This window comes from Leiobunum rupestre, chromosome 1 (assembly GCF_980474605.1).
Source record: "Leiobunum rupestre chromosome 1, qqLeiRupe1.1.hap1, whole genome shotgun sequence".
NCBI classification, from domain to species: Eukaryota; Metazoa; Arthropoda; class Arachnida; order Opiliones; family Sclerosomatidae; genus Leiobunum; species Leiobunum rupestre.
In genome coordinates, this window is record NC_143384.1 from 76,233,096 (window position 1) to 76,251,567 (window position 18,472).

General features: G+C 37.5%; 1 protein-coding gene across 1 annotated transcript; it reads right to left on the reverse strand.

Annotated features, from left to right (window-relative positions):
- Positions 1-7,754: 7,754 nt before the first annotated feature.
- On the reverse strand, positions 7,755-9,617 carry LOC149966650 (uncharacterized). The gene is made up of 7 exons (XM_090167559.1): positions 9,505-9,617; positions 9,241-9,445; positions 8,977-9,168; positions 8,832-8,920; positions 8,431-8,737; positions 7,886-8,370; positions 7,755-7,831 (listed from the first exon to the last, which is right to left on the reverse strand). Exons 1-6 carry the CDS (start codon positions 9,547-9,549, stop codon positions 7,895-7,897), a joined length of 1,314 nt encoding a protein of 437 aa, XP_090023685.1. The 5' UTR covers positions 9,550-9,617; the 3' UTR covers positions 7,755-7,831; positions 7,886-7,894.
- Between the last annotated feature and the right edge of the window lie 8,855 nt (positions 9,618-18,472).

Consider the following 18,472-nt stretch of genomic DNA (forward strand, 5'->3'; position numbering starts at 1 on the left):
GTTTCTCAAAGGGTTGGCAAAACCACCGTGTGACGGTGAGCGTTGACGGATGCATTTGCGGTTTGGTTTGGATGGTGTTTTTTCGCTCACCGTCGTGACGGTTTGGTGTATTACGTTTTTGTAATGTTTATGTGTAGGTTGTGAGTGTTGAATTTGTTGTGTTTGTGTTCTGATGGTTGTGCATGTTGAGTCTGTTGTGTTTATATGGGCGTTTTCTCTCCAACTTCTTCTTAATGACTTTGGGACGGACCGAGTGCTGAGTGTAATGCTACCTCTCAACGTCCAATGGCAGGGTTTCCACCAGTTGTACACGGTATTCGTCTTAGTATCAATTTGCGATCGCATCGGGCGGGATTTGAACCCGAGACCTCCTGATTGACAGGCGGACGTTCTACCACAGAACCACCGACACTTGTTACGCCTTATTGAAAATTAGACCTTCAGCTTTATCGGAAGCGTATTTAATAGAGTACGAAATTTTGGTTTAATTGAAATAGAATTGAAATTGAAATTATTGCATCGAAGAAATTCTAATTTAGCGTTTCTCTATTGATTAAAAACAAATGCGCCACCCAGGTTTCGAACCCAGACCATTCGGCTTGGCAGTCGAGCGCTCTACCACAGAACCACCGATAGCTGCTTAGATTCACTGAAATTAAGACAGGCATCGTAAGCATAATAGGTAATAAAATCTTTTTTTATTAATGAATTTATGAAGACCTAATCTGGTATTTTTTAAAGGTTAAATCTTGTTTTAGCGCAGTCAGCCGAGATTAGAGGGTTAAAGGGTAGACCCTGTGGGTGGTCCACTTTCTTAACGACCTATATATAGTTCTGTTAATTCAAAGGAGATAATTTAACGTTAATTGCTTTAAAAGCTGGCGGTTAGTCAAGTGGCTCTCTGTGCTTTGTTGATGGTAAGGTTTTTGCTTCTTGTAAATACATTTGGTGTGGATATTTGGATATCTACGATTTCTAACGCAGTCAATGATTTCTTGGGTGTGCGAGTCATTATATGATATTGGAAATTGGACGGCATTGGTCTTTTTCATGTGGTATGCGTCACAACGTCAACAGGAAGTGAACGAGTCGTCCACTACCAGATATCTACGGTATCTTCATCAAGGGCGAGTGTTGAAATAAAATGAGCGTTAAAGATGCGGCAAGTATTTCGTAAGCGAGTAATTCCAAAAAGCCTCTGTAGATATTTCTTTCATTAAAATTTGCTTCGTATTATATTTAACTGATAAACTTGTTCTGTAAAAGGGTTTAATTCAATTGTGCATTGTTATAGTACGTCTAACTTACTGTTGTAACTACTTAACTTATGATATTCTGAATAAATTAAAATTGGTCGTTTCGTCTCAATTATTTTAATTATAATTAAAATTTTATACCGGGTGGGATAGAAATGGGTTAATATTTTTAACAAATAACTCTAAATTGCGGAGATATATCTTTAAGGGTTATTTCGAGAAATTAATACCACTAGGGACAATTCTACCGAGGAGAGGTATATTTTGGCTTGCCAACTTGTTGTGACTAAAATATGTTGTTCTATGGAAGCTCTTTGAGTATGTTATTTTAAATGTAGGCTTTTTGTAAAACATTTTTTACCTCTCCGAGGGGACAAAGTCCCTTAGGAGGGGTTATACAATCACCGTGTCTGTCTGTGGGTCTGTGGGTCTGTCTGTGTAGCAAAGTGTAATCATTGCGTACGCATTATCTCGAAATCCGCGTTCGCAATTGCTTGGAATTAGGGATCGAAGTCGAAAGATTGGCAAAACCACCGTGTGACGGTGAGCGTTAACGGGTACATTTGCGGTTGGGTTGGGTTTGGTTGTAGCTTTTCGTTAACGCTCAGCGCCGCGGCAGTTTTGTTGTATTGTAGCAATATTGTATATTTATTGTAATGTTTATGTGTTGGGTGGGAATGTTGAGTTTGCGTTATGACAGTTGTGTATGATGTGTTTGTGGTGTTTGTGTTTTGTATGTATGCGCGTTTTTTCTCCAACTGCTCCTTATTCTTGACTTCTGGGACGGATCGAGTGCTGAGTGTTATGGCAACCTCTCAACATCCAATGGCAGGGTTTCCACCAATTGTTCACGATATTAGTCTTAGTGTCAATTTGCGATCGTAACGAGCGGGGTTTGAACCCGAGACCTCCTGCTTGACAGGTGGACGTCCTACCACAGAACCACCGACACTTGTTACGCTTCATTGAAAATTAGACCTTCAGCTTTATCGGAAGTGTATTTAATAGAGTACGTAATTTTGGTTTAATTGAAATTGATTTGAAATTGAAATTATTGCATCGAAGAAATTCTAATTTAGCGTTTTCTCTATTGTTTAAAAACAAATGCGCCACGCAGGTTTAGAACCCAGGTCATTCGGCTTGGCAGTCGAGCGCTCTAACACAGAACCACCGATAGCTGCTTAGCTACACTGAAAATAAGACACTCATCGTAAGCATAATAGCTAATAAAGTCTAGAATTTTTTTATGAATGATTTTATGAAGGCCTAATTTGTTTTTTTTTTATTGAATAAAATTATGTTGATTTAATCTTGTTAAAGTCTACATTTTTTACGTATGAAACTTTAAAGGTCAAATCTTGTTTTAAAATATAACAAGTTGGCAAGCCAAAATATACCTCTCCTCGGAAGAATTGTCCCTAGTGGTATCAATTTATCGAGATAACCCTTAAAGATATATCTCCGCAATTTAGAGTTATTTGTTAAAAATATTAACCCATTTCTATCCCGCCCGGTATAAAATTTTAATTATAATTAAAATAATTGAGACGAAACGACCAATTTTAATTTATTCAGAATATCATAAGTTAAGTAGTTACAACAGTAAGTTAGACGTACTATAACAATGCACAATTGAATTAAACCCTTTTACAGAACAAGTTTATCAGTTAAATATAATACGAAGCAAATTTTAATGAAAGAAATATCTACAGAGGCTTTTTGGAATTACTCTCTTACGAAATACTTGCCGCATCTTTAACGCTCATTTTATTTCAACACTCGCCCTTGATGAAGATACCGTAGATATCTGGTAGTGGACGACTCGTTCACTTCCTGTTGACGTTGTGACGCATACCACATGAAAAAGACCAATGCCGTCCAATTTCCAATATCATATAATGACTCGCACACCCAAGAAATCATTGACTGCGTTAGAAATCGTAGATATCCAAATATCCACACCAAATGTATTTACAAGAAGCAAAAACCTTACCATCAACAAAGCACAGAGAGCCACTTGACGAACCGCCAGCTCTTAAAGCAATTAACGTTAAATTATCTCCTTTGAATTAACAGAACTATATATAGGTCGTTAAAAAAGTGGACCACCCACAGGGTCTACCCTTTAACCCTCTAATCTCGGCTGACTGCGCTAAAACAAGATTTAACCTTTAAAAAATACCAGATTAGGCCTTCATAAATTCATTAATAAAAAAAGACTTTATTACCTATTATGCTTACGATGCCTGTCTTAATTTCAGTGAATCTAAGGAGCTATCGGTGGTTCTGTGGTAGAGCGCTCGACTGCCAAGCCGAATGGTCTGGGTTCGAAACCTGGGTGGCGCATTTATTTTTAATCAATAGAGAAACGCTAAAGTAGAATTTCTTCGATGCAATAATTTCAATTTCAATTCTATTTCAATTAAACCAAAATTTCGTACTCTATTAAATACGCTTCCGATAAAGCTGAAGGTCTAATTTTCAATAAGGCGTAACAAGTGTCGGTGGTTCTGTGGTAGAACGTCCGCCTGTCAATCAGGAGGTCTCGGGTTCAAATCCCGCCCGATGCGATCGCAAATTGATACTAAGACGAATACCGTGTACAACTGGTGGAAACCCTGCCATTGGACGTTGAGAGGTAGCATTACACTCAGCACTCGGTCCGTCCCAAAGTCATTAAGAAGAAGTTGGAGAGAAAACGCCCATATAAACACAACAGACTCAACATGCACATCCATCAGAACACAAACACAACAAATTCAACACTCACAACCTACGCATAAACATTACAAAAACGTAATACACCAAACCGTCACGACGGTGAGCGAAAAAACACCATCCAAACCAAACCGCAAATGCATCCGTTAACGCTCACCGTCACACGGTGGTTTTGCCAACCCTTTGAGAAACTGCGTACGCAGTGATTACACTTTGCACCGAAAATGCGAACGCGTTCGCAGTCCTGACAGACAGACACACCCACAGACCCACCCACAGACAGACACGGTCGTTGTATAACCCCTCCTAGGGGACTTTGTCCCCTCGGAGAGGTAAAAAGTATCTGGGTTTCAGGCAAAGTAAGGGTTTTATGCTATCTTTACTAATCGAGATAACGTTGTTTTTTGTCTATTCTTGGGTATTGTTGGTTTTTTAAGCTTATTTTTCGAAATCGTTCAGTTTTAGTGGAACCTTTCAAGTGATTACATCGTGGCTTAAAGTTAATCCAGTTTCATTATAATAACGTCGAAAATTCGTATTTGTGAATGGTAAGGTGTTGCGCTTCTTGATTTTCTATTGCTTGGTTTTGAATTAATTTATTACTCGACTGCGTAATAATATTTTTATATGAGCTATTTTGATCCTGAAGTCTGATTGATTTGGATATTATTATAAATTTTTTCTATTCGTTATTTTTGCTCTGAAGCCTGATAATTTGGGTTATTATTAAATATTTTTCTATGCGTTATTTTTCTCTGAGCCTGATCGATTGGGTTGTTATTATATATTTGTATATTAATTATTTTTGCTCTGCTCTGGTCTGATTGATTGGGTTGTTATTATAAATTTTTCTATTGGTCGTTTTGGCTCCAAAGTTTGGTCGATTGGGTATTTGTATTTTAATTTTTTGGTTGTGTTGAGCTTTTGGGCGGTATTGTTGGCTTTTATTTATAATTTTTTCGTGTGAAGTGGTTTAAAGAAGGTTTTTTGTGTTGTTATTTCGTAAGCGAGAAAAATACAAATACCCTCTGTAAATATCTTTCATTAATATTTGCTTCGTATTACATTTAACCAGGAATCCATAACGCTACTTGGAATTAGTATCTCCCCATATCCCCTGTGGTATTTTGTGGCGGAACATTGTGGGAGGGGCTAAATACGCTTATACAGCCTTAAATGACGTCAAATTCAGTGACAAGCAAAGGCTTATAAGCTCCGCCTACTATGTTCCGCCACAACGGCGGGGAATCGAAGCCGTTATTGGTTCCAAGTAGCGTTATGGATTCCTGATTTAACTGATAAACTTGTTCTGTAAATAGGGTTATATTCAATATAATTGTGCATTGTTTTAGTACGTCTAACTCACTGTTGTAACTACTTAATTTATAATATTCTGAATAAATTAAACTCTGTTGTTTCGTCTCAATTATTTTAATTATAATGAAATTGTATACCGTGCGGGATTGAACCGGGATCACGTTTTTAGTAAATAACTCTGAATTGTGGAGATATATCTTAAAGGGTTATCTCGAGAGATCAATACCACTAGGGACAATTCTTCCGAGGAGAGGTATATTTTGGCTTGCCAACTTGTTTTTCTAACACGCCATACGTAAAATACATAAAATTGCAAAGCAATTCTACGTCTATAGGGTTATTAAATTAGAGAAAAAGTGTATATTGAACACAAGTTTATGTATGGGTTCTCTAATTTAACGTTTGGGAAATGGTAATTATGAAGCCACAAATAGCACCCGGAAGCAATTGAACGCTTTAACCACCACCCCATATCCAGCAATGGGGGTGGGGAGTTTGTTTTTAAGGAAGGGAATTTAAACAGCAAATCTCTATGGAATAATGGCAGAAGATGTGATAAACACCTTCGGAAAATAGTTTTGGAAAAATTGTGGGTTAGTGGTATACGAGCGTCAAATAAAGCTTTGCTATTTCATAATTTTGGTTTGTTAATCCTTTGTTTTTGATGTATGCAATTGCAGCTAACCCTTTACAGGAAGGATTGAATTCTTAACGATGTTCGATATTATCCCTTCCCTCTAATCATCAGTGTTTTACTTGAAAGAATGTTTATCAATAGCACCAGAGATAAAGTAGTACGGTGTATTGCTTCTAATTTCTATCTGAAAAGGGCAATATGTTTTTCCTCAAATCAGATGATAATCAGATAAAAAAGGAATTTATCTGCCGAACTGCCCTATAGTTTAGATGATCTAATTATTTATCCAAACTGTTTCGGATTCTGAAAGGAGATAATAAAAATGATACACGTAACAGATACAATCATAATAAAACACAATAAATAAATATTAGTCTTTCTCTCAAACTTTAAATATGAGATGTCTGGGGAATACTTCAACACTTATTAAAGATTATAAAAAAATATTAAAAAGAACTGCATGACGTCAAGGTTTTAAATCAAACACAAACTAGTAAATTTTGTCTTTAAATGCCTTAAAAAATATTTAATCAGTAAGCAATGGTGATACAATTATCCCCCCATTGGCTGCTAAACAGGCTTGAGCTCGAACGATCATGTTATCAAAAACACGTTTGATCATTTTTGGGGCTACTTTACGACAAGCATTTATTATACGTTGACGAAGCTCCTCTTGACTTTGAACCGGAGTTGCTTAAACCCTTTTTGGATAAATCTCTGATAATGAGACGGGGCACCATCTTGTTGAAACAAAAGTCTTCGCCGTTGACGGTAAGGAAGGTCGTCAAAATTCAGAGGCGTATCTTTAGTATGGCAGCCATGTGCGCAACTAGACGGTGGGCGCCATAATATGTTTTAATTTTTTTGGTGGTCTGCTTTGGGGTCACGTTTTAGGTTTTTTTAATTTTTATATATATCTCTAAGATGAGATTAGATTCAGGTAACTTTCTGGGAAAAATGCATTTTTTTTAATCGCAGTCGCAAATTAACTGTACCGTTGAACAGACATGGGCAAAACTCGTAAAAAACTTTTGCGAGTGATTTCGCGACCCACTTTTTCCCACTCCACTCGCCGAAGAACAACTCCACTCGGAAGAGTTGAGTTTTTCACTTTTGTAGTAGAGCTACACTGGCAAGAGTTGTTTTTATTCGTTTTTTGAAGAACAGCTCCAATCGTAAGAATGGGGGTTTTTACTTTCAGTAGGACAAGCTCCACTCGTAATAGTGGTATTTTTCACTTTTGGTCACTCGCCAAGCGAGCTCTTCGGAAAAGAGTGGAAATAATCTAGGTCAACATTTTAACTCTTTTTGATTTTGGTAGTTTTCAATAAAGGCGGGAAATTCGAGTTAAATTTTTTTATTGATGCAAGAATGTTTATTCCAACGTATTTTGGAGGTATGTTAATTAGTTCAGATATTTCAAAAACTACATAGACATTAAAATAGTAAAAAGTTCAATTTCAATTTATTTAGCACTTAGGTACAAACACAAATCTATTTAAATACATTTATGGTTCTAATTATAATGGCCAATTAAATTATTGTAGTACATGGAGGTTTACTTTCTTTCGCGGGTCTCCATTAAAATAAAATAATTAGGTGAAATTCACATTTTTATTTAACTTAGCACTAAACTTGAGCACTTAGAAATCTTAAGAAACTATTATTTAAAATTAACTAAAAGTTGGTTTTAAATAAGGCAAATTAAACTAAAGAGACAGTTAAATATTTTTATTACGTAAATTAAATAATAAGTTGGTGAATTTCATTGAAAAGATGGTCTACGATCTCTAGCAAATCTTCAGTCGCCGTTGGAAGACTTGGCTCCCGGTAGTGACGTTAGAAAAAAAAGCTCAAATTAGATCCCGAGAAAGGCGCAACAGTTGTTTTTGTAATTTATAATCTAAAAAATTATAATTGATGATAACTGTCTTTGCAAATAGTTATTATTACTTACGGAAGTTTGTTAATGGATATGTTTATACTCCTGGTACATAAGTAAGGTCGCTATACGAGGGAGAGTGATGCGGCATCGCCTGTAGCTGTATATGGCACCGGCGACGGAAAACATTCGCTCTACATCAGCAGTACAAGCGGGTATAGAGAGAACTCTTTGAGCTAGAGTACTGAGAAGAGTAAATCTCTTCTGAAATATCTTCCAGTACTCCAACGGCTTTGTTTTTGCGTTTTCGTTTTTCTCGGAAAAATAAACTTCAATCTCCCGGTCGACGTCTTGGATGGATGGTAGTTCCTTAACAATATCTTCATTCTCGGCTTCGTCCCTACAAACGGTTAATCTAAAAAGAACCTCGGCTGGATCTACGCGCTTCGCTTTCTTGGGAATTGGTGGCTGCGTTTGGTCCGATTCAATCAAAACCGCGAGGTACTTCTTCAGCGTAGCTTTCGCTTTCTCCTTATCGAAGATTTGGAAACTGGGGTTACCTACGTTTAATAAATGCTAAATTAGAGCTTATTGGTTGACGTAAAAATAGACCTACATACCAGAGAAGAACTCGAAGAGAAAGAGCTTTTGTCTTGGGTCCAATAACGCCGCCACAACATAGTCTTCGTCGATAATTTCCATTTCGCCGAGTAGTTGCCGATGGATCTTAACAAGCTCGCCAATGACCAAGTTGGCCACCGGCCCTTTAGCTTGAAAAATATCTGTTGCCTCCTTAAACGGTTTTAAAAGCATCAGCAGCTCTTTTAGCATATGGAGGTCGTTGTCATCCGGTAAGGACAAGTCGGTGGCAACTTTCTCATACTGGGCTGACATGATCGTCGTGGCTAAAGATTTCAACATGTCAGGCTGGAAGAATTCGCCGATTAAATAAAGTGAAGTTAAGCAATTTAATAAGACAAATCCATTTAATACCTCAACAAGGCGTTCGAGGGCCATATACGTGGCGTTCCACCTCATCCCGCCAATTGATTTGATATCTTGGCCATTCGGGGAAATATCGCGGAATGCCTCGGATCACTTTGTTGACCGCTGCAGAAAAGTTAACCAGGAGTTGACTTTTTTAAGGACGTTTTTTGCCCGTTCACTTTCTGGGGCGTCTATGGCACGGTTCACTACAATCTGTAGGGAATGGGCCATACATCTTTTCCGCTTCCAGCAGGCAGGTATCTCAATATCTAACTCCTCGTCTACACCGAAGGATATTACATCGGCACATCCTAAATTGGACGAGGAACCGTCTTCGTCTGGAATTATTATTTGCGTCAGACGATTCCAAGCTGAAAACCCGATTGAAGTACATATTACATAATAAAACCTACTTCTTACGTTCTACAGATAATATAACGAACCTTCGTCTAGCGTGACGTCGCTTTCTTCGGCTACACTTTCCGTTTGCACCTCGTCCTCTGACGACAGAGACGTCGAAAAAGAACCATCCAGGTCAACTTCTGAAACCTGGCTATCGGTACTCGACCTCTTTGCCTTCGGAATCATCGCAGCCAAGCTCAAAGCCTTCGAAATATTGGCCGCGTTGTCCGCGCCAACGCATGAAACCTAGATTAAGAAATTAAGTTGAACGCTATCAGACCGAGATACACCTATAGATCACTTACCCGGGACGGCTCTATGTTACATTTGGCCAAGATTTCTCGCAACATCTTGTTAATTGCCTCCCCAGTGTGGCTCCCCGGAAAGTGGGCGAACGCCACTAATAAATTCCGAAACTCAAAGTTTGAGTCAATAAATTGGGCTCTCACTCCTATCACAGACTCCCTTCGCCTGCTGCTCCAGATGTCCAATGTTAGATGTAGATGTTTGTTCGGAATGGAATTCAGTACGCTCTGGAATTTTTGGGATACCGACGTTTTTTTTTCTTTGTTGAAGTCTAACTTTAAGTCTCGGGGTTAGTTCTTCCTCGACGATGAAATCCAAATCCCTGGTTAATTGGCGCCGCGAATACACCGTCAGCGCTGGATTAGCAACGGAAATCGCAGTGCGAAATCCTTCGCTCTCAACTGCACTGAACGATATATTGGTGGTGGCTACCATATTAACCAGGGCTCGTCGGAATAGAAGCTGTTGGGGGTGTTTGGAGGATAGCTTCTTCGTAGTTGAAGAAGGTTCTGGAAATATTTGAAATTTTGATATTTCATCTGCTACTAGAGGCGTCAGCGAAATGTTATGTATATCCTATGGTAAACGACAGTATACAAAGGAATTTCTTTTAAAAAATGCAATTGAAATAAATAAGAGTATAAATATACCAACCTCAAGATGCCGTTTCCAATTAGAGGTGGAGCCGTTGAAGCCCTGGTAAGTTTTTTTGCATATGTTACAAGACCCATACATTGAAAGAGTCTTGTCTTTCCTATTACTATGCCCCACATAAGTAAAGTACCTATGCACAATATGTTGTTTATTTCCGCCTTGTTCGAATTTCTTCAAAAAGGTCTCATTAGTCACGAACTTGTCGTCTTTCGTCACGTCGTCTACAGTGGCGTGTACAACGTTGGAAGCCGAAGAGCTTCCCTTCTTCCTATATGCAATTAAGAAATAATTCTTACCACCCGAAAAAGCGCCCGTTAAACGCGGGGAATTAATTTTCCTAACCAATTAGAAAAACCAATACCCAAACCGTAATTTATCTGAAGTAAATTAATCAAAACTAAATCGACCAAAAAATACTGTATAAGGTCATGAAATCTGTCCCCATTCTAATCTAACCAAGAAAATAAATACCGGGATAAAATTGAAATAATTACATATTCGTTTCTTCTGAAGCACAATAGTTCCGGAAAATAGTAAAACGCAGTAAAACTAACAAGAAACTGGGAACAATTCTTCATTACCTTCCCTTTATATAGCAAAATACGACCCCCAATAAAGAACCCCCCACCCTTAATGGGAGTCCGCTAGATGGTCTTATATTTTTTAGGGCGCGCAGAAGGTGGTACGTCGCCAACTTGTCGTTTTGTTTAATTGTCATAAACCTAATCGTAATTTTGCCTACATTAAAAAAGTAAAAAAAGTCACCTTGGTAAGTTGGTTCAGTATGGCCGAAAATCTGTATACAGGATGAATCAAAATTCAGTACAGAAAATGTAAGGTGTTGTAGGGGTTGAGTAAATATTTATAATTTTATATTGTCTTCATCCCTATACTCAGCGACTAATGTACAAACGCTAGATATTTTTAAACACCTAACGTACGATAGCCTAAGAACTCAGATAGGAAAGTCAATTTTAAGGCCAGGAGGAAACTGGTACTGTACAGATTGTTGCCATTTAGAACCAGAACCGAACCGAAATTGGAATTTACGTGGTTTTGAAAATAAGGTTACGATTGTTACGTTCCGATAATTTGACGCTTGACCGTGGGCTCCCACTTCTATTATGTACTTAACCGGAACCTAACTGAACCGCGTCAGCCTGTCCTTACAAAAGTAAGAAGCAAAACATTTTCGTCTGCAAAAATGTTTTTATTTGTTTATAGCAAATGCTTAAATTGTCGTTATCCAATTCTTAGAAGAGGCCAAAAAGCGTACGTCCTAGTGGTAGTTTTAGTGGTAAGAATCAACGTCGCTATGAACAACATTCGTCCTACACCTGAAGTTTCGTAGATACGATCTTTCATCAACGCCCACAACTAAGGTCTAGGGCGCTTAGATTCGGTTATTTTGCAGACCAGGTGACTGGACCCCGCACTACCAATCCATCTCCGTGGAACTTTTTCGTTGAGGAACCCATGAACCCGCCAGGAAAAGTGCGCCGGGGCACAATAATGCTGAAACCAGATTTGTCGTAAAATTACTGACGGTACATCATCAAGAAGGTCTGGTAAGGCATCACGCGGAGAAACGATGTACGGAGTCCCATTGAGTCTTGGCAGAAACATTTACGGACCAATCAAAACGCCTCCAGCTCACCAGTTAAAGGAAAATATCTTCTGGTAACCACTGGTAAACGACGCTTGACGATTTTCGTGTTGGTTGCGAGTGTCACCAACACTTTCTCTGGAAAATGTGTGTTTACGCTTTAAATCAACAAAGAACCTTTATACGTCACACTTAATTTAAGGGACTAATTTTTGGTGGTTCATTTTTTACGCCGATAATTTAACGTATATAAGGCACTCTCACTTCACTTTAATATAGTTGCGCTGTCTCTTTCAAATTTGTAACCACATCGACTAAGTTGTAATAAACTTGTATTCTTACCATCTTAAATCTGAATCCTTAATAAATGCAACAATGTGACATCTACCCAAAAAATCGCAGTCGTTGGAATCCATCGTGTTTCCATCTGAGAATTTCAAATAACCCTTGGCCAACCTATGTCGCCATTGGCTACCGGTAAAGAAATCAGATGTATCTTTAGTAAATGGCAATTACTACAGTACCGTTTTTACCAAATCTTACCTGCGTCTCGGGTAATCGTCGATGGGCATTTGCGAAAATTCGTGGGTTCGAGATATTCCTGTTGGAATACCTTGCACGGTAATTTTGTTGAACAGCATCTGCAATACCACGACCAACTACATACGTAAAATTAATGATACCGATCCACTATTTCACAATAAAATGTCATCTTAAAATACCCTTTTCAGTCGTGACTTAAAATGTGGTCCACTGAATAGCATCACCATGACTAAAAATGGTAACTATAACTCTTAAACTAGACCATCAGTTTTTATACAAAATTATAAAATTTTGCCGAACATTTCAAATTACCGCCCAGAAAGAAAGTGGAGGTGACGACAATTGAAATATTTCACTCTATCGCCGAGTGAACTATCGGCGGATTGAGAAAGAGTGAAAAAGGGATAAACAATTGTTTTCCACTTATCGACTCTCGCTCTTGAGCGCGTGGGGATTAGAAATACTTTCCGCCACTCTCGTTCCCGAGTGGGAGTGAACTAGACTGTTTATCAACACTCTGCTCTTGAGCGGGAGTGGGCTGGAATTATTTTGGACACTATCACTATTGAGTTGGAGTGAACTAGACGTTTTTTGACCGATATCACTCTTGAGCGGAAGCGGGCCTATATTTTTCCACCACTCTCACTTAAAAGTGAGAGTACATCCTTCGAAATCACTCGTGATTTTGCCCATGTCTGCCGTTGAACGGTTGGTGCGTGGCTTTTGGACACAGGTTACCCGTACCTTTGAAGGAACTACGGCTGAGAGACCGTTAAGTTCCGCTGACCATGAAAAAATAGCATCCCCAGCGCCACCCCGATTGAGATAAAAGTATTAATTATTATAAAAATTATTTCAAATGCAAATATATATATATACAAAAAGAGATAGTGTTTAAAAACATTTTTAAATATTTTTAAATTTATTTAAACTATTAATTATTTAAGAAATACGGCCGATGGCGCAACTATCGTGCCTATTCTTGTATGTTAAAAAATATGTTTCAACGATATAAAGCTCGTATGAAGCCGTTTTTGGGGTCTAGGAGTTGACCGATTTTTTTGTTTCAGGGTTATTATATATATATATATATATATTTTATTACATTATAACCATGATGAAACGTAACTTAAAGAACAAGGAAAGTGGAGCTGAAGGGCGTAAGAGACGAATGTTGGAGGCGAAAGAAGCTTTTAAATCGACCAAATTTATAATGACGTTTTTAAGAACTGTTAAGGCTCAAGCAAGTTATTCTACATTTACCAGTACCGTGGAGTTAGATTTGTCCGAAAATGCATTACTCCGATAAATCAAATAAAGAAGGTGGGACCCTGACAGTTACAGAAAATTCCAACATGACAAGGAAAGTACAATTTAATCGTGGTGACTGTATCGAGGAAATTTTACCACAAAATGTCATACCAGAAGTTATTAAACAACATGACATCGGATTTTTGAAGTTCAACAAGTTTACTGGAAATGTCATTCTGTCAGTCGAATTGAGAACATTAATTATGAAATTGGGTTCAATGAATTTTCAAAATAGTGAAGGGCCTTTTCTAACAACAAACAACCGCTGAATAAACCAATCTTGGTTCAAGAGGAAATTAGGTGATGGTCGTGGTGAAGAAGTGACTCGTTCTTGGTTTGTTTATTCACCTTTTAAAAAAGCTGCATTGTGTCTTTGCTGTCTTCTCTTTTATCGTTCCAACCATAGTCACCAGTCCACACTGGAGCAAGAAAGTGGATTCAGTCAATGGAAAGCCCCTGAAAGGATTAATGTCTATGAGAATTCCAAAAACCATCGTGAATGCTTTACTCTTTCGAAAGAAATGGAAAGAAATTTGATTGAAAATGTAGGTCTGATTGATGCACAAATGCAGTTACAGATTAACAAGGAAAAACAGAAGTGGCGTGATGTATTGAAGAGACTCCGTCATTGCATAAAATTCCTTACATTCCAAAACCTGGCATTGAGAGGTCATAGCGAGTCACTTCTAACAGATTCTAATGAGGGTAATTTTTTGGTTTACTAAGACTAGTAGCCAAATTTGAACCTCTTATGAAATAACACTTTGATTATGCGACCAATCATCCTGGATCAACGTCTTTCCTTTCACCAATGATTCAGAATGAATTCATTCATCTCATGGCGTCCACTGTTCGTGACGGTTTACTAAAAAATAGTCGTAAAGCCCAGTATTATAGTCTCATTTTTGACTCAACGCCTGATCAGATACATCGCGAACAGATGTCAGAAGTAATGAGATACGTGGAAATTGACTTTGAGAGAAAAACTGTCCATATCAGAGAGAGCTTCCTTGGTTTCATATAGATTAGCGCGAAGGACGCCAAAAACTTGGTTCAAGAAATTTTGAAGTAATTAGAGAAGTACGAAATGGATCTACAGGACTGTCGAGCTCAATGCAATGACAACGCTACTGTGATAGCGAGGCACACAAGGGGTGTCCATCAAAGAATAAGTGAGATAAATAACATGACAATGTTTGTGAACTGTGATAACCACTCATTTAACTTGGAAGGAGTGCCTGCAGCCAAGCAAGATGGTAACGTTTTTTGGAACTATTCAAGCTTTCTACGTTTTCTTCTCTTGTTCAACGCAGCGTTGGGAGAAACTTAAAATAGGCGTGTCTGTGGTCTTTAAGTTGGACTCTGAGACCAGATGGAGTGCAAAGACAGAAGCAGTTAAGCCCATCAACAATTACCTTGATGAGATACTTCAAGTAATTTTGGACATGGCCAACGATGCAAACGTGACCAGTGAAACAAGAAGTGACGCAAGGCCGCTCTATAATCGTATATTGAGTTACGACTTTTTAACTTCGTTAGGTTTTTGGAATAAAATCCTCATGCGCATTGACCGTGTTCAAAAAAGGCTCCAAGGTCCTAGCATGAACTTTCAAGATTCCGCTCTTGATTTAAATACAAAAATACTTTTATGACGAGAGAGAGGTTTTAGTTCGTGAATCATTAATGGAAGGACTCCGTCTCAGTAGTGAGTGGAATGTGGAAGAACCTTAGCGTCGAAAAAAAAAGGATTACCGGTGAGAAAGCGAGAGACGCGGGGCTAACAGCTAAAGAGGAAATGGAAAGAGTTATGAAGGCATCAATCGATCGGTTACTTAAAGAAATAAATGACAGATTCACTCGTTTGCTGGATATTGACTAAAAATTCGGCTTTCTTCTCAATGTCGAAAGGCTATGTTATAATTCCGGATCTGACCCTACCCCCAAACTTAAGGATAATTTTGAAAATCTTGGAAATGTTTACAGCTGTGACGTCGATGAACAACAACTATTTCAAGAAATTTTAGACGGCAGAAAGTTACTTTCAAGTCGGATCGAAAAAATAAAATGAAAGAAACCCATTGACGTTTTAAGATTTAATGTCAAGTATTGTGATGAAAGCGTCTTTCCTAATCTTAGAATAACAATTCAAATTACGCTAACTATTGCGGTCTCCATTGCGAGTTGTGAATGATCTTTTAGCAAATTAAAACTAATACCCAATTATTTGAGAGCTTCAATGGATCAAGGAAGGTTGTGTAAATTTGCTTTGCTAAGTATCGAGATTCGAGAGAGAACAAACGAAAAAAAAAACAGACTTCGACGATATTATTGACAAATTTTTGTCAATCAAAGCAAGGAAGGTAACACTATAAGTTGGTTTCTAATTACACAATATTTCTTGTATAATAAAAGATTATAGTTACTAAAAAATAACTAAAGATTCACATATATTCCATTTCCTATAATTTCTATGGTTTACCAAAGGTTAAATTTTCCTAGCTACGCCACTGCTCCGGGAAGATTCACTAGTGTTGGGCGGCTAAATGATATTTATACAACCCAAAACCCCTAGTGGGACAAGTTGGAAACTGAACCAGGTGTTATTCATAACGCTTTTCGTAACGGATTTTTAAGAATAATTCTAATAATGTACGGGTGGTTGAATAATACTATTTGTTAATAAATCTAAAGTAATACAAAAGAAATTGTAACTTAAATAGAAAACGTAACTAAATAGTTAACAGAAAGTGTAACTATAAAGTTACCTCAAACAAAAAAAAGTATTTGGTCGACTAACATTTTTAATTGCCAAGATATTCGACCAGTTGCTTATACTAAAAATCCAAAAGATGACGGCATTTACCGAATTAATCCGTGCAATTAAAAAAACTCGGGATACACATATGCTATTACACTTTGAAATAAAAACTTTGATATAAAAATTGATACTTTTGAAAATTTTACAACTTTTTTGTTGACATAAAGGAACTATCGTCGTCTTGCGCATTTAACACGCTATCAATAGAAGCCACTGATTCGTCTATCACCTTTAAGAACCCAGTTTTGAGAATTAAGCTCCTTTTGAAAATATCTTTTTATTTGTGCCATCAAATCCATTTCGAGTTTTAGTTTCAATTTTTTTTAATTTAGAATTTATATGTTTCAACGATTCATAGTCCTTACACGGTTCCTTATTTTCCTAAGCTTTCATTATTCGTCAACAAAACTAAGCGAAACGACCTTGCTTTTTCCAACAGGTCACGTGATATAAACTACGTCACCTTACTTTAAGTCGTCACGTGATAACTCAAATGATTTTCATAGATGTGTACACTCTGTTCAAAAAGTCTTTGCCCGTGGGAGATTTCGAACATTTTCGTTCGTCATTTCTTTTATAGTTGCATCAAGTCGAAGCGGACATCGGTAATAGATTAATAAAATGTTTAGCTACAAATTGGCCAAAATCATTTTCTGGATAGATTTATAATTTGGCCTATTTTGGCCTAAAAGAGGGGTGTCAACTTTTTTATTTTTGATCTCAGGTCGTTTTAAACCCGATTTTCGTGTTCTTCGGGGTTGATTTATATTGAGAAAGCGTTGGAATTATTCAAATCGACGCATTGGTTCAAAAGATATTCACCAAAGGAGTTTTCACAGAAATTGAGAAATATCTAAACATCTTACCAAGCCATTTAAAATAATAAATGTTGACGGGTTTTGTCGCCATCTATAGTTCCTAGAAGTAATCTTTTTTGTTTAATTGTACATATGTAACAAATTGAAGGTTAACATAAATATTTTCATGTGCTCATTTGAGAAACGAACAGGGGCGACGCCAGAAAATATTTAGGTGTAGGCAAAGATTTTTAAAAGTTCCTCAAATACTTAAAAATTAAATTTTTAGAAGTTTTTTTTATATATTGAAAATGGTTTTAAATTTATTTTACAAGTGTTAACTAACTTTAAAATATAAATTTTAAATATAGTGTTTATTTTAGTTACAAATTTGAAAAGTCGAGAAATTTTATAAAAAAAATTATAATGTTGCGGTTTTTAAACTTTTACAATTAACTAATGTCGCAGCAGCGCGTGAAGGCATCCTAAGACGACGAAAACAAATCTCCGCGCTACACCCTGAAAAGTGAGAGGCGCTTAAGGTAACAGGTTAAAATCGAAATAGATAATTGAAGGTAGTATCGTCTGCTATGCAATTTCGACGCCCCGAGATAAAAGTTGGGTAGCATTTTCGTTGAGCCGAGTTCCCACTTGGTTAGTTTTGTTAGTTTCGCGACGAATTCAATTTTCGCCCTAGTAATTTTATGCGTAGGCGTAAGTCCGATTAAAGAAAATTGGATTTGGCGCCACGTTGGAATAAGGCTTTGAACATTCTCAGGAAGTTAACTAGAAATCGCCGGGGCAGCTCCAGACTAACTTATGGGGGGGGGGGGGCACCGTATTGGTTTTATATTGAAAAACGTAAAGAAATAGAAACCTACAATCCCGTGTGGTATATATCAATTGTTACCCCCCCCCTCCACGGTGCCGCCCCGGGTAATCAGCAAAATATGTAGCAAATACCAATTACAAAAATCTTAAAATTACGCCTAACGAGGGCTACGGACGACTTCAAAAGTTTATTTACGTATGTTAGTAAACACTTAACTCCATATGTGTTTAATACGTTTACGCTATCGTTATTACTAATATAGGACCGTATGGATATTTGCTAGGCTGAAGCTGAGATTGCGTTAGACTGGTTATTTTAAAGGTCAATTAATGGTCCGCGCCGAGTAGCGACTTTCGATAGCTCCTTTAAATCCATACACATTTACCCTGCTCGAATATAAAGAGTG